Raw genomic sequence first — 23,454 nt, forward strand, 5'->3', positions numbered from 1 at the left:
GAGAGAGAGAGAGAGAGAGAGAGAGAGAGAGAGATTCTGGGACTGAAAAGTCATTCTCGCCACACTTTCCCAAGCTTAAGCCCCTGGAGCTAGCTAGCTCCCTCAGAAGGGAGGCCTGATAGTATTGAAACGTGATGTCATTTTCACTTCAATAACCCCCTCCCTTAAGATCAGAAGAGTGCATTCCCCCTAGACTGGGGCATCGATGACAATGCCACATCAGAGAGAGAGAGAGAGGCACGTTGAACAGGAGCTCCGGCAGCCTGGACAAGCCAGTCTTCATGTCCCTCCAGCATGCCCCTCCCACTGCTCAGGATCAAAGTCAGAGCTGCTAAAAGCCTGTCCCACTGAGACGGAACTGCGTACCTTCTAATTTTCTAATAGGTAGGCTACACTTTATATGGCAGGCGCAGTGCAGAATAAAAGCTGGATTTCTCTTTCATATATGTGCATACATTAGAGAAATCTATCAACGGAGCATAAGCTTACTCAGAGTCACTGAGGTTCTGACGAACAGGGGTTGAATTTAAACAATACAGCAGGTGTTAGGCCTTCAATGCATGAAAGAACTGTACTTTTTGAGGCTCCTACCAAATTCCCTCCACTTTAATTCACTTACAAAATTTCCTTGTGATATAACTCTGCATAATTAACCTCATAGTTGGAGGAGGCGTTCAATAACTTAAATGCCTGACAACAAATAAAAGAACAGTATCCATCGTTTTCCTTGGTCTGCTATCGTTCTCCTAAAGCACAGAACAATTTATTTGGGACTCCCTATACATAGTGTTAAGTCTACTGGAAAACAGACATCAGGTAAAAATAAACTTTGGTGAACAATCCCCTCATAGGGTATGGTAGCTTGCTTTGGTGGTATATATCCCTTCCAGGATCCTTCTCTTGTATGGCGACTGCATTCCTCTATAAGTGCATGCCCTGCAGCCAACGTGCTACTGTGTAAATCAACCATCCCTTCCCAATCAACACTGACTATACCCGGGGCGGAAACATACACACATGGGGCGACTAGAGTCTTTCTCTCTAGAATTTAGCACTGAGAGCTGATAGCCAGCTTCTCCTGGCCATGTGAACTCACAGGTGATGGAATCCTCATTGATCTCAGGCAGTGGACACCCACTAGCTGTTGTCTGCTCAAAGATCACTCCCCCCTTTTCCGTCATTAGTATAGCCACACCCACTGAGTTGTGCATGCACGTGTGTGTGTGTGTGTGTGTGTGTGTGTGTGTGTGTTGGGGGGGTGCCTGTTCAGAAATGGCATTCAACACAGTTAGCCATTGTTATGACAAGGGCACTGACAAATCTGAACAGACTCTGGGTTTGACACCCTCCCAGCCAGTAATTACTGAATATTATCTCTGGGGTTGTCTCCATCCTCGCTCAAGATTATCATGTGATCCAGACCTGACCAATCAGAGGCAGTGCTCTTCTGTGCTTCAGAAATTGGCTCATGTGTAGGCACATGATACAGCCTGGTGGAGAACAGCCAATCAGGAGTAAGATAAATAAAACAGATTTTTAAAACCAAAAAGAAACAACAAATTAAAAAATCTCCAAGAAAAAAGAAGGAGATAATAGTTGCCTGGGTTTCTAAGGACTTCCTTTTGTGCTGGCATCCAAAGAGATAGTCTGCCCCTAAAGGATTCGTATCATTCATTTGAAAAAGTATTTATTACACTGTATATGTGTGAGGCAATAGAGCATGAACCACAGAGATAAAGGCATGCATATAAGTGTGTTTGCACACCTGTGTGTTGCTAGCAAGCTGCAGGAGACAGTGTTGCATGGGGGAATGCCTGGATTCTGCAGACCTAGAGGTTATGTTGATCCCCTCTGCAAAGACACCTCCATTCTCTCGCTTCTGCTCCAGTAAGCTCACAGATCAGTGAGAACTGTGAGAACCAAAGAGCAAAAAGACAACCTAATGAACAGTTTAGCAAGAAGACCTTTGACCAAAAGAAGGAGTCTATAAAGAAGTAAGAATCTGGTCTGCCTGGCGATAAACCCCAACCGTGGCTAAGGAAACAGAGAGCAAATAGAGGAAGGAAAGCTACACTAACCAGAAACCTTCTCACCAGGAAAAAGCGGGTAGGGAGGAGCAGTTGTGGGCATCATGTTTAAATAACAATCATCATTAGCTCAATTTATCTACATACCTCCAAAGTGAGCTCTCAGTGATGCTCCCCAGGTTATAGTCATAGAGCTTTGTCAAAATGAGAATCACCTGAAGGCAAAAGAAGAAATCATGGTTAGTCTCAAACAATTACAATCTCGTAGAGCTGAAATGGCCCAAGGGAGGGTTTAGGATTCCTTTAATGGGTGCTTAACATAATTGAATGAATTGTTACAGCGTTCACTTACCCTGACTGGGGAAGGGTTTACCGGTGCCTTCCATTAAACAGCTCAAGCCTGATCCCTTCCCCAAAGCTCTCTCTCACCCTCACAGCATGAGTTACCTGCCAGTCCAAGCATTTCTTGTTTCTTACTGTGGTGGGTTTAAGACTCTCAGGGAAGATGCACAGAGCTGTCAAATATGCACCCTGCAAGGTAACCCCTGAGCAGATGGTTGGGAGAGAGGAAGGTCAAGGATGTAGTCCACAGCTCTGGAAGCTGTACCACACTGGGCAGGTTACTTAGCTTCTCTGAGCCTCAATATGCTATCTCCCAGAAAGGGTTGCTGTGAGGGGTTAAATTAGATAATAAATGCAGTTCATCCTTATTTAGCATGGGGCTCTTAAATGTTATTTCCTTCTCTTTCTTTTCCTCTGCAGGCTTGGCTTTATCCGTTTCTTCTAATCTCCCAATTTCTGGGAAAGCCATTGGATGGGAGAGGTCACAAGGGCTAAGCCACGGCATTTTAACAGGCACAAATCCATGTCTTATGGGGTCCTGAAGCTTACAGAATTTGGGAGTCCTCCACAAGAAACAGGATATAAGATTATGATTTCAAACTTAGGACAGGTCCTGGAAAGGGATCTGTGCAATTGAGGGACCCTGAAACTTAAGCTTCATTAATATCACAGTATGTCCTTCTCTGATTTTAACCTATTCCTATGTTCACCCTCACTCAGAGGAACCCAAACTATCTAGTTCATTCGTTCAGAATTCACAAACACTTATTCAGCATGTATTAGGAGCCCAGGATTTTGCCTGAGGCTAGAGGAGAACATATAGTAAATACAGATGAGGGCTAGGAGTCTGTGATCCAGTTAGGACAGGATGTGCTCGCCAAAGGAAACTAAGTGGACACAGACCTGATGAGCCCCTTCCCGCTGAAACTCATCGCGGCAGCTTGAGAAGGCTGTCACTTTTGGTCCCTGCGGTGATGACCAGGGTCCACCCGGTTACGTGAAGTCCATGAACACCAGGACACTTGGGAAGGTTCAACAGAGCAGTGCATTCCTAACCAGTGATGTCTTCACCCCTTACTTGTTCTTACGTAAGGAGAAGAACCTACCGGGGCTGCTCCATTTTCTGTGGAGGTTCTTATTTCCCTCCTGATACTCATAACCTAGAACATTTGGCCCAGTCCTGCTGTGTCCAGCTCAGCAGAAAAACGTTGACATCGGTTTCCAGGATTTTGTCTGAAGGCCAAGGGTAAGTTCTAGCCACAGTGAGCACAGAACATTCTAACCTTGAATTCCAAGGCAGCAAGCTGCCAAGGAGTGCTGAGTCCTTCCAAGTTCCACTCGGCTCACACAGGGCTTGATTTACTGAAGGCACAAGCATCACTGAGCGGATTCTGAATGCTTCTCTCACAGCAAGCAAACTGCAACTCCACAGCCTGAGGTTTCTTCCAAGTTCAAGGGCATGCAGAACTAGGGTAACCCAACGACGGGCAGAGATCTGGGAACCGGTGCTCTAAGGTCACCCCTTATCCTCCTAAACCATGGCACAGGCTTCCTTCATGGATGGGTTCAAAACTTGCTTCTTTAGCAAAATGCGAGCATGTGTGAGGTGCGGGGCACCCTGTGGGCACATCAGATGGCATACCTATGGTGGGGGCATATGCTTAACAGATCTGTGCACCAATTAAGTCGCTCTAAGTGCTAAACCTCAATCACTGCCGTCCCAGGAACACTGATCAGTGGCAGCAGGGTGGCTGTTTGTTTGAAGACACAGAGCGATGTTGCTGTGCTACCCCAGTACGGTTTTTCTGAATAGGCCCATAAATCCCCCACCGAGAAAATGGGACTAGTGTGGGCATAAAGCATTTCTAGGTAGTTGCTCTCTTGACACAATACAGCGGCAAACTAAATAATGAGGTTCAGCTGGTCACAGGCTGGGTCTAACATTCCATTTGATGAGGGAATTCAGGGGAACGCCAGAGAAGGAACCCTTTCACCCCGCATGTAATGGCGCGGAGCCCCTTGCGCACACGCACGGCAATTGTTGAAACAATTCACAGGCAGTCCGGCAGCGAGGTACAAACCCACTCCCTGGCTCTTCTTGCTGGGCGAGTAAAATAAAACGAAAATGCCAGTGATACACTCAGGCACTTTATCAATACTGCGCTGGAAGGGGAGTCCTCCGTGGCATTTTGAGGCATATCCGCTGGAATCAATCTAACCTTTCTGTTTTCAGAATGATCACAGCCAGAAAGAAGGGAAACCTGCTAACTTTTAGTTGTTTTCAATCGATTAGTTGAAACCTCCCTTCCTCTCTACTTTCCATTTGCTGTTCATGTGCGTTATGCAGCCGCTTACTCCTGGATAGTGATGTGTCATTATAGTAGATCCGCTGTGTTGCTGTTCGTTGGATTTTCTGTTCTGGTAAATTAGCAATACTAGTTAACAGAATTAGCACCTGTGAAAGTGGCCACAGCCCAAACCACCGCCATTAGAGGAGAAAAATGGGAAAATGCAATTGCCTGTCTATGCTGGTCCTATGGTCTACCATGTTTTGTTTATTTTTCAAACTTAAAACAACAACAACAACAACAACAACAAAAAACAATGGAATGTCTTAATCCAGTGAAATATTATATGCATTTCACTATAAAAATGGTCATTTATTTTTATTCATTCAGTAAACAATTCTGATGTGTCAAGTTGATTCTGTGTCAAGTGCATAGCGTCTAATCATAAATCCAATCAATGAGAGCAGGCTGTTTGAACACACACTGACACAACACGGACCATCCATGAGCATTTAATTTCTCTCTATCTTGTTTTCACTATGTGGTACCAAAATACCCCCGATTCAAAACAGTAAGCGGTGGCTAGATGGTTACAGCATTTTGGGGCTCCTCTCTAAATCTTAGGATACTTTCTTTAAATAGCTATAATCCAAATATCTATTACTTGACAACTTCCACCTACATTGTGCCAGACTTCAGGACCCAGTTATCTCTGGGACTGTCCACAGTGACATGACTAAGTATCTCCCAACCAGTCTAGGAGCCACTGTCACTGCATGCCATGTGTCCTATTCTCTTACTGTGGCTCTTTCCCGCCATACCCACTGCTTACAAAGCTTCTGGGGGAACATCACTTTGTCTATATCTTTAAAGAACATGCTCACCCACCAAGCTGCTATTCCCAAACCATCCCTCAAAGGGTGTGAGAATGCTGGAAACAGTGCCAGGCTCTGTGAAGGGTTTGGGGAGGGTCTTCAAGGAAGTGAACGTAGGTGTCCTTCCCAGCGCCAAGTCCAGTTTTCACCACCTGAGCTCACCAAGCTATTGCCCCTTTCTCAAGGTTTTCCAAAGTTCCTGCTGAATAATCCTAGCCACTCTAGCATTCCACGCCTCACCTCTGTACATAGGTGTTAAGAAACAATCACTGAAGCAAATGTGACATTACATTTAATAGACAATGGAATATTACTCAGCTGTAAAAAAGGTGGAAACTCTGCCTCTTACAACAAGATGGGTAAAACTGGAAGGCATTTTACTAGTGAAATAAGTTAGAAAGAGAAAGACAAATTCTGTCTGGTATCACTTATATGTGGAATCTTAAAACAAACAAACAAAAACCAAAACATCTCTCAGGGACAGAACAGAACGGTGGTTGCTAGGGGCTGGAGGATGGGTAAATGAGGGGATGTAGGTCAAAGGGTACAAATTTTCAGTCATAAAAAGAATAACTTCTGAGACTCTAATGTACAGCAAGGTAGCTATAGTTAACAATACAATACTGTGTACTTGAAAGGTACTGAGAGTGGATCTTAAGCATTCTCAACCAAAAAACAGAAACAAATAAGCAAACCCCCCAAAACAAACAACAAAAAATCAGAGATAGTTAGTTATGTGAGGTGACCAATTTGTCAATTATCTTGATCTTGGCAATCATCCACAATGAATATATATAGCAAATCACACCATACACTTTAAATATATACAATAATATCTGTCAATTATTTCTTAATAAAGTTGAAAAAAGAAAGAAAAGAAACCATTACAGAGAACCCTGGGGGGGAAATGCCAGTGCACTGTTCCCCTCTTTGAACCCCAACTTCTTTCTGTACTCGGTTACAAAACAAAAGCACTCATGGAGATAAATAGACACACTAGTCTGTAGATGACTTAGAAGAGTTTCTGGCGTAAAACTACAAAGGCCAGTAAAAAAACATTCTGTTGTATCACAAGGCATGACAAGCCTTATTTCCAGGTATGCATTCAAATGAATAAAGACGGCAGCAGCTAAATTAATACTCACAGTCACCATGATGCCAAGTAGTTAGACATGTGACAGCTCTGAATGCGGCAGCATGTTTGTTTTTTTAAATATAAAAAATATAATTTAGAAACAAAACCCCAAACATTTAAGGAACCCCTAAAACACTTTCCTATTAACCTGATTCTACACAGTATGCTTTTGAAAACATCTGTATTAATTACCAGACGACGGAGAACCAAAATGTATTCCACATTTCTCAAGTAACAGCACAGGAATTCTCCATAAATTTTCATAAGAAAAAAAACACAAAAAACAGTGTCTTGACCCTTTTCGCGATAACTTACAGCTTGTACCCCAAAGGAAGATGGGGGTGGAAGAGTGGAAGGTCAATGCATTTCCCAATCCCCTCCAAATTTCCCCTAGGAAGGCTCTCTCCGAATTCTTTTGCTTGGGAGTAGAAATCTGGTTGGAAGCGAAGGGTTAATGAGAATCTCTCTTGAAGAAGCAGTTTTCCTAGCAAACTGACTATTCTTAAACTATGAATTTAGGGCAGCTCTGGGAGAACTAATGGACATTTAGGGGGATTGAGTTCCACCAGGATACTTGGTCTGGCTCCCGCCCTTCACCTTATCTAACCTTCATTTAAGGGACATCTTAGAAAAGTAGCGTGTGTTTCCTCCTCTTTCAATTGTTAGTGATTCACAGTCTTTTTCCCCCCCTCTCTGTGTCCAATTGTGGAAGCAGAATCTGATCTCGGGGGAAACAAAAGAGTGGCCTTGAGTTTCTTGGCAATGCACACGATGCTACAAGATCCTAACGTCTCTTTCATTCCTAGTGGTCTGTAGTTCCAAATCCTGAACAATGAAGAGGGTGAAAGGAGCCTCAGTCTATAAAACAAGACATTTCCTTTTGTATTGCTCTCAGTCATCAGTGATTCAGGGCTGGCTGGGGCGGGTGCTTCTGTCCTCCTAACGCATGGGAAGACTCCACAGGGCTCGATCATGCTACTGTTCATAATTCCGCTCCCTGGGGTGGGCTGCAGTCCGGCATTAAAATGCCAGCAGGTTGGGGCAGGGGCTGATGCTGGCTACCTCCACCCTTCGCCCACCAGCTTCCAGCAGGCCCTGGCGTTTCCTCACGACCCAACCTCGAATGGCCGCCATCCCTGCTGACTGCTTGCCAGAGGCCATGCGGCTGGATGTTTTTACAGATGTGGATGGAAGCGAATACAGGGACAGAGAATGATAAGGGGCCTGCAGAGATTTGGAACAACCATTCAGGGGAACAGTTGGATAAAATAAAATGGTGGTGGTGGTGGTGGTGGCGGGAGGTATTCAAGAGCCAGAGATTTCTTTTGTTTTCTTTGCACTCCAGATTTAGGGAAAAGAAGAAAACCCACAACAGTGGTTTTCCTAAAAGTATGCATGTTCCAGATTGTGTCTTGGGCTGCATAAGCATTTATCCAACTTTCCAACTTAAACAGAGGTTCTTATTCTTTTGAGGAGCTGTATAGTCTTTAAGAATCTGATCTAATAAAAAGCTATGCACATAAAACAATGAATATCACTTTAATGATATTGCTGATCTCCTGAATCCTAGGAGGGTCATGAATCCAAGCATAAGAGCATTCTATAATTCCCAGAAAATGAGAGCTTAGTTCAGAAGAAAGACTTTTCAGCTGTAAAATTCTACACACCTAATTCAATAAACATTTTTTAAGCCTTTTTAAGAGGCAGGGATAAAAAATATGTGCTGTGAGGACACAAAGGGAGAATGAGATTCGGCCCCAGCCCCTGGAAGCTCATGGTCAAGTGGAGAGGCACACTGTACACAAATGGTTACAAACTAAGGTGAGAAAAAGGAATGCAACAGGAAAAAGTGTTCATATCTTTTAGAGAGCAAGAAGGGACAGTATAATCAGGAATAGGTTCATCTAAAGGGGGACATTCAAGGGCCGGCTGAGTGGCTCAGTTGGTTAAGACCTCACTCAAGAGTGCGAGCTCTGAGCAACAGTGGTTCGATTCCCGGCCTGAGCTGAGCTGCCGCTGAGCTGCTAATAGGTGACAGGATGGCTCAGCTAAAAAAAAAAAAAAAAAAGCAAAAAAGCAGGGGGGGCTTTCAAGACACATGCGTGAAGGTGATGGACAAGAGAGACCACAGATGGTATTCTAAGGGAAAGGATTATGAGGCTAGAGATGTATAGGTGTGAAAGCTCACAAGAGCAGTCAGAAGAGAGCAATGCCTCAGGTTTAGCTAACGTTTAGGTTATGAGCAGGGACACACAGGATATCAGAACAGAGAGATCCATTCAGCTGTCCTGTGGAGGGCGTTACTATTAGAATGGCAGTATGCTCTGCTGGAAAGCATAGTCTTTGGAATCAGAAGACCAGATTTGAAGCTGTGGTTCAGCCACCATATCTGTTAGAATGCCTTTAGCAGCAAAAAGCAATACGAAAAGTAACTCAAACGATAAGGGATTTACTATCCTAGATCATAGGCAGTCCAGAGTGCAGTAGTTCCAGGACTCGTTTAGCCAAACGATGCCATCAAGCACCCATGTGATGTACATATTTCCTCTCTGACAGTGTCAGCATAGGTGCCACTTGTCCTCATGTCTGCACGGCGGTCACAACGTTTTTTTGCAGCCTATGCGGACATAACTACATCCAGCAAAGGAAAGAAGGGCCTCTGGAGTATATCTGTTTTTTGTTTTGTTTTGAAGTTAGAAAGAAAACTCACTTGCAAAAGCCCTCCCAGCAAAACATCTGTCCTCTCCATGCCAGGATTCAGCCACAGTCCCACACGTGGCTGCAATGCAGACTGGGAAAAGGAGACACTCGTATTTTCACCTGGCATTTTCTATGGCAAGAGGGAGGCTCCACCAGCAAAAACAAACAAACAAAAAAGCGGGGAGTGCCTGCTGAGTAACAACTAGGAGTATCTGCCATTGTGTGACCTCGAGTAAGTCAGGTACTGAACGGACTTCTCTTATTAAAAAAGAAAAAAAGGAGACGATGTTCTCTCTCTCCTTAGTCTTCTAGAATGGTAGGAAACAAACATAAGAAGAAGTGGGAAAACTTATAAATGGTAAAGTGCTAAGCAAATGTAAGTTGTGGCTATTATTTATAACATCTAGCATTTACATCTGTGGATGCCTAAACAAATTTCATTATTTCAAGTAATTATCACTTTTTTTTTCCCCTCTGATGAGGAAATTGAGGCCCACAGAGACTAAGCAACTCCAATTACTCAGCTTGTGAGTGGTGGACAAGTTTAGCACATTATATACAGACTCCTAATCACTGAGCTTAACTATCCCCCGCAACTGCTGCCTAATGTGAGGGTGATGGTTACTGGAGGCGAGGCAGACCCAAGGAAGGGTCCTCATTTTCTGTTCACTCCAAAAGTCCTGAAGGCCTGTTATCCATCAGATGTGGTCCTTCTCTCTCACTTTGCCTTCTTCCTGACATTCCTGAGACATTTTTTTTTCCTTATAACAGACAAACTTGATTTTTTTAAACTCTTTACTGACCTCTGGCCAAAGGCATTTTTATTTGTTATTTTTCATTTATTATTATTATTTTAATGTTAAACCTTGGTGAAGTCTTTCTTTAGGAGCTGGTCCTTCCATTTAACTCACTATAGAACTTGGCTGTCCCCAGTTCAAGGATTCCTGACAATGAATGTACATCTAAGTGCAGATTTCAACAGGGTGGTTTACAGTATCATTGTTTTCAGGAGATTTAAATGAACGTGGAATAGCGCTCCATTTGAGTCATCAAAGGGGAGAAAAATCAATAATTGCTAAACTGGATTAAGAAGCCCCAGAGGGGAGATGAAAAAATATGATGGCATATACACACACAACCACACATGTGCACTTGAACTCATCAGACAGAGGCAATCCAGCACATGCAAACGCAATTTGAAATGAATAACCAGTAGGAAGAGTAGGATGAGTTTGGGGTGTGGAGTCAACCAGAATGCAGTTAGATTTTTGCCTCTGACAAGTATTTAATTCCCAAACAACCTTCTAGTTTTGTAAGAGCCCACACATAATTCACTGTAATGTTTATTTATGTAATATCCTCTGCATGACACTGGAAGCCACTGCACCTCCCCTGGAGAACTTACTAGGTCAGACAATTAAGATTGTGAACTTGTTGCAACGATGTTGCTAACCTTTTTTGATACCAGAGGGATTATTCATTATGAATTTGTATCAACTGGACAAACAGTTAACCAAGGTTACCATTTGGAAGTGCTGAAAAGGCTGAATGAAAAAGTTAGATGACCTGAACTTTTCACCAACAATTCATAGCTCTTCCATCACGACAATGCACCAGCTCACACGGCACTGTCTGGAGGGAGTTTTTAGCCAGTAAACAAATAACTGTATTGGAACACCCTCCCTACTCACCTGATCTGGCCCCCAATTACTTCTTTTTTCACCCAAAGAGAAAGGAAATAGTGAAAGGAAGACATTTTTATGATATTCAGGACATCAAGGGTAATGCGACGACAGCTCTGATGGCCATTCCAGAAAAAGAGTTCCAAAATTGCTTTGAAGGGTGGACTAGGCACTGCTGTTGGTGCATAGCTTCCCAAGGGGAGTACTTTGAAGGTGACTATAGTGATATTCAGCAATGAGGTATGTAGCACTTTTTCTAGGATGAGTTTGCAAACTTAATTGTCAGACCTTGTACAAGGCAATGCAGCCAACAGTGATACAGACAGAAACAAGGGCACACAGAGAACCTAATCAAAATTAGGCACAGAGCAAACTGTAGCATATGAAACAGCCCTTATGGAAACTAGAACATTTTTTTTTTAGTAAAATTTTCCATGTCTTCCTAATGAATCTCTTTCCCTATAGAGGTCATCTGCAGCTAAGGTGTAAGGCCAAGGCCAGCACATGATCTGTGGAGTACTGTCCCAGGAGCTTCCATACAAGAAAAACTGCAGCTCTCACCCAAGGCGACTCGTATCTCTTCCCCCCCCGTTTGCTGAAAGTGAAGTTCTTTCTGTTAGCAACAAGCAAAGAAATACTTGTAATAAAAGGCTGTTATACTCCAATCCTAGAGCCAGGTCATCATATTCAGCAAACAAACACAAGATCATCAAATCCATTAGACTTAAGTTACTTTTTGATGCAAATCATGAAAATACAACTTGCTCTTCTATCTCTCAAGGTGAGGAGCACAATCAACTCAAAAAAAAAATTCTATTAATCTCACAATGGAAAACCAGGCTAATGACACTTCAGTCCCATGTATCATTCTTTCTCCTCCTCCTCCTCCCTTTTTTGAATAATAAAAAACAGTATAATTCCCAAAACGTATATCCATATCTACCAGATAATGTTGACCATTTCATAGTATTCTTCCTCTATTTAAAACACTCTGCCCTAAATTATGCTCTATTTTAATCCTCCACATTATACCAGGGAAAGTAGGGAGATACTGACCTAAATGACATATTTATTTTTCCAGAAAAAAGCCAGATGTCAGCATCCGTGTAATCCCAAAAGATCATCAAGATAAAATAATTATACAAAATATGTAGAAAATGTATACTCAAGGCAAGACCTCTCTATATAGGGATAGTAAAACAGAAAAATGAAACAGACCTGGAGACCCAAAGCCAAAGCTCCAAGACATGAAAGCAACTGAGAGGAGGGAGTAGAGAAAGAGAAACAGGCAATTCAATGGGTTGTTTGGAGAACTACAGTTCAAGGAAACCATGTAGAGTATCCGTCCAAGTACACTGTTTCGCAGCTAAAGAAACAAGCTATACCCAGGGTTCTCCTTATTCCCCTTCATTGTGCTTAGAAGGGAATGGAAATTGTATCAAACCATCCTCCTTCCAGTCCCTATTCAAATTAGGTCACCTGATACTTAGTTATAAAAACACACATAATGCAGAGAGTTGTTAATTCAGAGTTGCAAAACAATAAGATATGTCTTGCATTATCTTCTCTCTGGAAACCTAGAAAGCAAAGAGAGGAAACCTTCCATATGATTAAGTGAAAGGGGTACCACTCGAGGTTGGTACGAGAGAGCAAGGGGATGTGAAGAATGAAGAAATTCTATTTCAACTTCCCTGATGCACTGGTCTGAGAAAGGGAGCTCTCCAAGCTCTCAAATCACTATCGGTCTGAATTACAGACACTCTCTAAATGTTATATTAAGACTCTTCCTATATGAGAACCCACACACAAAGGGAACGCACCACTAAGCAGCAAACTGTGTGTCAATGATGAGGGGCCCTTCTGTTCACATGCTTCCTTAGATTAAGCTTTGATGCAAGGAAATGAAACAAGTCTTTCCCTTTCCACTTCTCCATCTTGGTTTTTATGCTGTTACTCATGGGTCTGAAGAGGTTAACACATTTTTTTTAAATATTATTTTTCAAGGTTAACATCCCATACTTACAGAAAGCTAATGAATAAAAATATGCATAGTATGGTGATCCAAGTGTCAAAATTAAAAAAAAAGAAAAGAACGTAAATATATATATTCCCATATGGTACAACTAACAAAGCAACAAGAATAAAATACCAGAGATAGTCCATATGCTAAGTTCAAACATTTCCCTTTACTATGGGAACATCTTAAGGTGGACTAGGGAGGAACAGAAACATTTTATTCTCTTCAAAAATAAATAATCACAACTGACTTCTCTATCAGCAGATCTTTTGTGTACCTAGTCTGAGTGCTAAGGCTTGATGGGACACAACTTATCTCAAAGAAAATTCAAAACCTAAAATAACTGGCTTGAAAGTTAAATTTAAATGATATATTGAAATTCCAAGTAAAAGGTATTAATACAAAGATTTCTGTTGGAGAAAAAAATCCTATCATGGTTAAGTGATTCTCATATCTCCCTTGTGATTCAACTGCAGAGCCAAAATGCTTCTGCATGACCCTAGTTCCAATCCTCTACAATGGCATCTAGATGGCTGGTGGGCGGTTATAAAAAATTAACATTCCGCCACTCTTAAAAAATAAAAATAAGACAAAATTGGAACAGACTGGAAAGATCATCTAACTCCATCCACCTTGTTTGACCAATGGTGTGGGTCACACTTTTAGAAGAATCAGTTTTTGAATAAGAAGTTTGTGAAAGTAAAGAATGATCTTGGGGAGGCTGGTTAGTTCAGTTGGTTAGAGCGCAGTGTTCATAACACCAAGGTTGCTGGTTCAAGCCCCACATGGGCCACTGAGATGCGCCCTCCACAACTAGATTAAAACAACTACTTGACTTGGAGCTGATGGGTCCTGGTAAAACACACTGTTTTCCACTAAAAAAAAAAATGCTCTTAAGAAACCTTGTGCTCATTTGGTGCATGAAGCAGGAGCTCCTAGAAGGAAGCACAGGATTGGCCGGTTCTGAGAGGGGAGAGTTGGAAGAGGTGGACTGAGGACTGGATCTAGTAGGATCAGGCATAGATCCAAGTTTTGTGAGGATGAGAGTCACATAGCTTGGGGGCTTCTCTTTAAGAAAAATCATACAAAAATCGGAATAAAATGAGGTTGAAAAGTGAATATTTATTAAAATGTGAAATTAGATAATACATTACCACCTTAAAGCTATGCATACTTTTTTTCTGAAATACCTTCAGGCAGCTTGGTATGAGGAAATAGAAATGTTTTTTGATTGCAACCTGGCTTCCTCTCTCCACCTGGAACAATCTATAACTTCCCCAAACTCCCAGAAGTCACGGGAGCCCGTGCCCCCTATGAAGGCTCTGAATCCTAAGCTTCATTGGCTTCACTGTAAATCCACCTTAGAGTAGGATTCCATATTACATGCTCATTAATCCTTTCCAGTGGACTAATCCATTTCAACAGACCTGGGCTCTGAGTCAGGAGACATGGACCCGAGCCTGAGCTCTTTGCTAACGCACTGGGACACTGAGTAACAAAGCCAATGTACGCCTTTGAGCACCGCTCTCCTCCATGGTTAAACTACATGTTTGTAGGTCTCTTCCCATTAAAATAGCATTCTATGCTGCATACCTCACTCTATCTTCTGTGTTGCCAGGCTTAGTAAATGCTATTGCTATTGCCCAAGAGTCTTCCTTGACCCAACCCCCTTTTTTTCTCCTCAAACCTAACCAGTCACTATGTCCTATATACCTCTCCCATCTCCCTTCAACTGATCTGGCCTACATCAGCTCTCACCTAGAAGACTGCAATGCCTCTGACAACTGTCAGCATCTCACCTTGCTTCCTCTCAAGTCCCCCTCTACACTGCTACCCCTGAAATCTTTGTTTAATAGCAATCTTGTCACCTTTTCCCACTCTTTAAACATTTCTGTGGCCTGCCATTGATCTTAAAATGCAGTTTAAATTTCATAATATGGACTACAAAGTCAAGTATGAAATGGCTCCTGCACTTACATTCCAATCACTGTCACACCAATGCCCTCTTTACTCTCACAGCTCCATGTAAACGTGCACATAATGTTCTCTTGCTGACCTAAAGAACTTCAATATCTGATGATGGTCTCACTAGTTATATTGGTGATGGGCTTCTCTAGGCATAAACAACATGTTCCAGTTACATGAGCAATTATCGTAGCAATTGGATAGAGCAGAGTGGGTTCACACTCTCCTGAGTGACTGCGGCACAAGATCATTGCTGTTTAATCAAATTCCGATTTTAGGAATGATATTCTAAACACTTTGGATTTCTGCTTGAAAGTTTAGGCTGATTAAAGTATTAAATGCTACAGATAATTCAGTGCTGTGCATCTATCTTTCTAGGGAGTGCTGAGTAGTCATAAAACATGTCTACGATCCAATCCAAAGGTTTATTAATTTTGCTGTCCTTTCACTCAGAAGTGTTAGCTTTCGTGCACAGATCTGTGAGACTACTGAAGGTTGGCTGGACACTGCAGAGAGCCACCTCCCATTGTGTGAGTTTTTTCTATCCATGAACAGACAGCCCTAGAAAACTGTAAGTGCAACAGAGTACAGGTCTGAAATCTAAGTCTTCCACCTATTTCCTATGAGACCCTCAATCTCACTTCCTCTGAACAATGAGGACAAAGCCAAACAGAGTCTGTATGGGAGGCAGAGTGGGGGCTTAAAGCTAGAAGTTGAGAGGGCTGGGTTCTGGTTACAGAGCCAGTTTTAAATCCGTTTATGACCTTAGTCAATTTGTTTGATTTTTTTCCATTTTCCTATTAAATGGGATTGATAAAATTAGAAATCCCTTTTCTAACTGGATTATTATCGCCAATTTACTTTATTGAGCACTTTAAAAATTTGTGTCACTGTGCTAAGCATTTTGAATAACATAATCTACACGTGTATATACATTCTTAACTATCCAATGAGGCCAACCCTTCTTTCTTTTGCTCTCTTTATTTTGTGTGTGTGTACGGGGCAGAGAAGGACCTTTTCAGATAGCAGATCAGAGAGTTTAAAGAATTTGCCCAAGATCCCTAGCGTATAAGTAGGAAAGTTGGGATTTCAACCGAAATAAACTGAGCCCAGAGCTCAGGTGCTTAACCACCATGCTACATGGCCTTTTTCAAGAGGGGGAGACAGAGCTTTAAAGAGTTTCAAAGATTATGCTTTTTGCTTTTAATCAGCCTGATGCTAGGTTTTGTCTATCTGTTCTATCTATCTATCTATCTATCTATCCATCTATCTTCTATCTAAATGCTTTTCTAGGCTCTAACCACAGTGTGCATTTGTTCTTCTAAGTGTTATTGAGATGCAGAAAGAAGAAACAGATACTTGCCCTCTTTACACATTAGAGATGGGGAGAGGCTCTCTCGCAGATCTCCGAGATCTCGCAGGTTAGCACTGAAGGCTTTGGATAGTAAGCACTGTAGGAACAAAGGGAAAGGAGCAATCCATAGCTAGATGTAAATGGGGACCTTTGCAAGTGCTTACAACAAGCCAGGTGCTTTGCACACAATATGTCATTTCATTCACTTCAGAGTCCTGCCAGGGTGGTCTGTGTTATTCTCATATAGGACAAGGGATGGGCCGGCGCTCAGATCGCACATTTTTACGCCTATATCTCTCTGGCTTCTGACCTGCAGCCGGGGCCTTGAAGGATGGGCTGAATTAGCTCTTCCACAGTCCTGAGCTGAAGGGTCATCTCTGCATCTTACTCCCTGACATCTTTGTGGACCCCACAGGCACAGAGCCACATCTCTTCTTGCCCACCAGCAGGTATAAAACATGGAGGAGTCAAGTTCAGAAAAGAGGGGAGAAACTTCCCAAGAATCTCTAAGGCCATCCATCTGCTCCTCTGTCAAGGACGGACTTATAAATTGAAAGTCACTTACATGTCCCTAACAAAACACAGGAAACGGAGCTTCAATAAAGAAGGATAAAGAAGGCTAGACAGGAATAATATCTCTATTCCATGTGGGAAATCAGTCAAAAAGTGGATAAGTCTGTCACTGCTGCTTCCTCATTTTTTTATTCCTGTAATCCTAAATCAAGACACCAGTGAAATTTAGAAACCCAGCACCCTGTGTGCCTTAGGAAATGCTCATCTCCTGGGAAAGAACCTCATTTGTGGCCTCTGGACGGGGACTGACCAGTGTGAATCTCGCCCTTCAGGGAAAAGGAACTACATACTATTCCCCGTGTTGAACAGGAGTATGAGGCGGGTTGCTGGGCCATCAGCGGACTTCAGGAAGTGACTCGAGCCATTGGGGGAGGGGCAGGACACTGGCCAGGACACTCTCCCTAGTTGCTGCAGGAGGCTACTGCAAAAAAGAAATCTATTTTCTTGAAAATGGAACCTCTTCTTTAGATTTCTTCCTTTTTTTAAATTTTTTTTTGTCTTTAAACTGTCCAGGATTAATGTGGCAAAAATAAAATGCCCCACAGGCAGCTTATTTTGACGCTTACTACAGCACATAAAAGTGAAGAATTAGCATGGAATGAATAATTTATTTAGAGCGTTACTGTTGTTTTAAACAAATTACTTCCATGAAAGCAATGTGTATTCAAGCAATAAATCACTGTTTAGCACTCTGTCTCCAGGAAAAGATACCACTTGGCAGAATTATTGAATGGCAGTGCCTGGCGGGGCGGCAGGCACAATGAAGATAAAGGTGGTGTCCTCGCATAAACGGGGTTTCCTTTGCATCTGGAAGTGGCTAGGTTAGTGTGAGGCTCAGTATCCATGCCCTTCCCTTTATTCACGAGGTTTAAATGAGCATCTGCTTGTGCTAGTGCATCTACTGGTATGACTTGACTATAAGTCAAGCTATTGACGTATAGCTATTATTAAGCTATTATTAATAGCTTAATTAATTTAATGCATTATTACATTAATTTTTTAATGCAAGCTATTATTATTTTAATATCATCGCCATGACTGTGGGTCCAGCACAGAGCCAGAGTGCTCGGGATATGCCGTTGAAACAAAACAATGAGTTTCTATGGCTTTGAGTTAATCACTATCTTTGGGGGCTGCAGAGCACTTTATACAATATGATAAGTATTAGTATATGATAGTAGTGCATAAAAAAGTGCTATGAAGACTTGTCTAGTAAGAGGATGGGACTCTGGAAAGCTTTCATAGAGGTGGTCTTATTACATCTGGACCTTGGTTTAGCCAAGCCGCTACAAAACCGTTTCATGACAGAAGTCTGTGTGGGAGCAGAGAAACGCAAGTGTGAAGCCCACACGATGTTTGGGTGGAGAGCGTGTATGTTACGTGGCACAGCTCAGCGAAGGTAAAGAAGGAAATGAAAGCAGGGAGGCAAGGGAAGGGAACTGGCAGGGGTGCAAGATGACCTCCGCCAGCCCTAGACTCCGCGCCTCCGAGATAAACTGGCCCTGGAGACCAGAAACTAAAACCAGTTTCAGTCTGCAAGAAGATTGTTGGTGTCTTCCTTCCCAGCCTCGCTAATTAACAAATCTATCTGTGTCTGAAGCACAGCAAGGGGCCTGCTTCAGGTTGAAAGACAGAATGACTCTGGGACTCTCCTTATAGTCAAGTTGGAGGTGGAACTGCTCTAGGGCCCAGCGGGGCCGAAGCTCTCAGGATGAAATCAGCATCCTAGTTTCTGTTGGGGAAGGAAACAAAGCAGTTCCCACAGGGTTCAGTTATCTCAGCTTCCAAGTTTCGAAATGTCTTTTCTTCTTTCTTTAAAGCCAGTGCCACAAACATAACCTGGGGTCTGACAGTCAAAGCTGAGAAGCCCCGAACTCTTCACTACTCCTGGCAATTTGTGACAATTACTGCAGTTTGATCATTTCTGTCACTTACAGTAGGACGGAAGGCTGAACGCTTGGTGTCTACACATCTGGAGGAAGAGCAAAACCCTTCCATTCTATCAACTGGATTAAAGGTTTCTGAATTATCTCATTTCCCTCTGGCTTCAATAATAACAAATACTAGCATGTCATCCTCAAGGGGTATAGAGAACCAGTATTTCCCAACCCTCCTTTAAGCGGTTAAGAAAGAATAAACTTTCAGCTTCTTCTATTGTAGATAGTTTGAACTTTACCAAAAATTTGCTGAAAGCTGCAATCAACCCTTCTGGCTACTAGAGTGAAGGTGACAGGCACTGAGAGATGTCATGAATTTGATGCCTCTCATCACCTTAACGATACTTGCTACCTTGGGGGGCGGGGGGTGGAGACTATCTTGGTGTCAGCATTTTATCAAGCTCAGAGAAAACTCAAAATGTTGTTGGCTACTGGCCAGACAGAAATGCTGCACCCTCAGGAAGAACTTAATCAATGAGCAACTCTATCGGATGTTCTCTACATTCAAGGGGGAGCCGGTAGAACTCATGGGAAACAAAGAGACACGTACAATGTAATTTCTGCCATCTAGGGATTCACAATATAGGTAGAATCTGATTGTTACTTACTTGTTCAGAAACACTCAAGGTCCCCTTGCCTCCAGAGGATTGACTCCCTATTCTTCAACAAGATATCCAAGGTCCATTCTATAGAGCATGTACATGTATCTGCTTTCTAGCATTATGCATTGTTATTTCTCCTTGCAATCCAGCAATCCTGACCTCCTTGCTAGTCTTTGAACTACCATGAATTTTCAGTCCTATGGGGCTTTCTCAGGTTCCAATACCCTGCTCAACTGTCATCTCCTCCATGGAGCCATCTCAACCTCTCTGGGCAGTTTGTTGCATCATCTGTGCTTCTTTTAGTATCTTATATTTCTACTATGGCCTAAGCACATCATTTAACTACTTGTTTACCTGTCTCTTACATTAAATTGTGTTTCAGTTGTTGAATTATTTTTAGTATATAATTTCTTTCACTAGGATAAAGCTTAACATGAAAGAACTACCAGTATATGGTCAATGAATTACACAATGTGCAGACATGCATGTTTAAAAATATGTCAATATGGGACAAATGAAATTATTTATATATGCAAGCCTACTGCCATCCTTAATATACAGAGCGTGCCAAAAAAATGTATACACATTTTAAGAAAGGAAAAATCTGTATTAAAATTGTAATAATATATATATATATATATGTATATATCAATAACAAGTGATGAATACAAGTCATGTGTATACATTTTTTGGCACCCAAGGTATAGTAGGCTTTCAATAATAATTAGCCTTATTCAAATTATAGATGCCCATTGAATATCATACTTCAAAGCATGATGGGTTGCAAATTATACAGCAAAACAGTGATAGCATATTTTCAAAAATTCAGAGTTAGGGTGAGCATGATACTCATATGTTTGTGGTTCATCATTTCAACCAGTTTGATCAGAGATCAGTGATGTGAAAAGAAACAAAGCTGGAAAGATAGACTAGGGTCATTTTTGGATGGTCTCTGATGCCAGGCTGCAAAATCTCTAGAGGTCTGTGTGTGTGGTGAAGTATGGAGAGCGATTAAAGGTTCTGAGCAGAGCTGATACAGATAATACTGGAGATACAAAGTTAAATCTGACAGCTATGTAAGAAACGGTGCATTAGCAGGTATCGTCAAACTTTTTCTTAAAGAACAAGACAGTGAATATTTTAGGCATGTGGACCACACAATGTTTGTGAAAACTACTCAATTCCACAGTTGTATCATGAAAGCAGCCATGGACCATATGTCTACAGATGGGTGTGTCTGTGTTTCATAAAATCTTTATTTACAAAAACAGGTGATGGGCCAAAGTTGGCCCTCAGGTTGTAGTTTGCCAACTCCTGCATTAGAGCAGTAAGTGGCTTAAAGTTAAAAAGACATTTAAAAGCCTATTTAAATGCACTAGTGTAAAATTTTGAAGGCTTTTATACCAGTGTGGTAGGAGTAGAAATGGAAAAAAAACAATAGCAACAACAACAAAAAAAGCAAGAATAAAAGGAATAAGATTACAAGGGGAAAAGAATGGGATAATTGGATACTGTAGGGGAAAATGAGGAAGAATCTAAGATAACATTTTAAGGTTTTGAAAAAGAGGACTAGGATAACAGAGGCATAGTGGGCAGGATAGAATCTTCTTTGTCAGCTGTCTGGGAAAAACTCTACTAAAAAGTTTGAAAGAAAGCAATTTGAAAAGATGTGCATACGGAAACCAGAAACTTGAGATAATCAAAGAATTATACAGAATTTGGGTGTTGGGGGGGCTGGGGGAGGGGAATGACTTAAAAGAGAGAGCATTTAGTCCACACTTGTCTTTTTATAATGTAGCAGGGTGGAAGTGTTTAAATCATAGATATTTAAGCAGGTGACTGGCAAGCCACAGGGATCCCAAACGTTTTTTTGTCCTATGCAACACTGGCCCTTGACATGTTTAAAAACGAAGTATATCAGTTGCCTGCATTTAAAAATCACAAGTTTTAATATCAAGTTGAAATAATCGCTTCTCTTTATAAAAAAAAAAAAGATAGAGATCTGTCAATACCCAGCATACATTCCCACATGGCAAAATCATCTGGAAGGGTATATCAGTAGCTCTTGCTCACAGGATATGAGCTTTCCATTGGCGGAAGCAAACGCCATGCCCTCCATCCCTGACAGGGCCCGTGTGACCCTCGCAGGCATTTGGGTTTGTGAGCCCCGATTTCAACGTCTGGACTCTGGAGTCAGACGGCCAGGCTGGTGTCCTGGCTCTACCACCTTCGTGGCAGGTAACTTAACTCTGTAAGTTTCAGTTTCCTCACCATGGAGGCATGGGATAATGTGAGCTCCTACCTCAGCAGATTATTATGAGGGTTAAGTGAAATAATATATGTGAAGCACTGGCACATAGCAGCCCCACCAATGTTAGCTATCGTGCTTATTACCCTTGTGGGACGCTGAAGCCCAGAGAAGTTACATGAATTCCCTAAGTCCACACTGGACGCAGTTGGTGGCAGAACCAATAGAATTCATTTCTCAGGACTCCAGTGCGATTCCCATTACTCTGAGTATATTCCGCCACAGATGCAATGGAGATGTTTGAAAAACCTTACCAAGGTATGCCCTGAACCAAAAAGAGAAAGTAAAAAGAACAGGTCAGATATGATGATGGGCCAATATGTCAAACCATTTCCACGGCTTACGCCCCAATGCAGCATATTGGGATAAACATAATAATTGTGTGTCCGTGGCTTACTGTTTTGCCAAAGCCACATAAAGGAATTCCAAACATGTATTCTACCATTTCTGACAGAGAGCAAAAACCAAGTCACATCTCAAATCAAAGTTTAGTGACTTTTCGTTGCATTTTATCCTGGAGAACAATTGCAGGTAGGAACACTGACAAAAATACCCTGGAGCAACTTTGTCCTATTTATAATTTCTAAGTTTCTGTCTGTTTCAAAAGTGGATGAGAAAAAGTGCTAAGTCGACCAACTCCAGTTAATTAGTTTTTCTATTTGGTGACTGTAAATCAATGACAGGCAAACTTCTAATACTTTCACCCTGGCTGAGAAGTTTGCTGCCACTCTCCATCCATCACTCCTGCCTGTAAGTGGCCTTGCTGAGCTGTGTCTAAATAGCATCCATTTCTCCAGTCATATGCATCCCCCCTCTTTCCTGCAGCCTATAGGAAAATATGCTAGTGACAGCTTTTTGTAATAAGCTGCAGGCTTTGTGAGACCAATTGTAATGCAAAGGTCATATTTTCTAAACTGTTTATAGATTGCAATTTGTAAGGTTAGAATGTCACATACTGTCAATACTTCAAGGTGGAGAATTACAACTGTTAATAGGTCAATTCTTCATTCTTCTCCAACACTCACTCCCCTAAGAGCTTTAATTTATTTCATTTAAGTGTGATTCCTTGAACTTTGAACTAAAGGTTTCATTTATTTATGAGGAAAAAAAAACACAAGGTGGAACATTGTAATTTCTTAACAAGTTGCAAAGGTTTTGAACCAATCAAAAGACTAGGAGAGATTTAAAAATTCTATATTCCAGGAATCCAGTGATTGCCAGAAATGTTTTTGCCATCAGTATACAAAAGACTTAACGCCCTTCCTTCTGCCCTAAAAAATAGATTAAAAAATTGGGAAGCAAATGTTGCTGAAATACACCAAATACTGGAAGCTGAAAGAATTTCAACCTGTTTGTAAGAATGCATTTGCTATAACTGTGTGCTGCCAGAAGTCCGTCCGAAGGCTTTATTTGGAGAATAATTAAATCCGAATTCCAGTGAGACTGTGATTGCTGAACTTGAACCTGGGTTGTTTAGGAGATTACAAACTTCTTTATTTGATGACAGCTGTAGACACTATACACACCACTTCTAATGCATAATGGCTCTAAACAAAATTCTGGGGCAACCTTCTGAAGCTCATTTATTTAACTCTGGGCAAACAACTTTGGTTATAGAAATGCAGATGCTCTTTGTCATACAACCGATG

General features: G+C 41.8%; 1 protein-coding gene across 6 annotated transcripts in view; it reads right to left on the minus strand.

Annotated features, from left to right (window-relative positions):
- Positions 1-23,454, minus strand: part of SORCS1 (sortilin related VPS10 domain containing receptor 1) — a 528,833-nt gene that overhangs the window by 314,937 nt on the left and 190,442 nt on the right. For all 6 annotated transcript variants that reach the window (XM_019661209.1, XM_019661205.1, XM_019661207.1 and 3 more), the window contains exon 2: positions 2,175-2,242. In XM_019661209.1, coding sequence (XP_019516754.1) covers positions 2,175-2,242 — 68 coding nt within the window. The remainder of the gene's footprint in view (positions 1-2,174; positions 2,243-23,454) is intronic.

The sequence above is a fragment of the Hipposideros armiger genome, unplaced genomic scaffold (genome assembly GCF_001890085.2).
Source record: "Hipposideros armiger isolate ML-2016 unplaced genomic scaffold, ASM189008v1 scaffold_339, whole genome shotgun sequence".
Classification (NCBI taxonomy): Eukaryota; Metazoa; Chordata; class Mammalia; order Chiroptera; family Hipposideridae; genus Hipposideros; species Hipposideros armiger.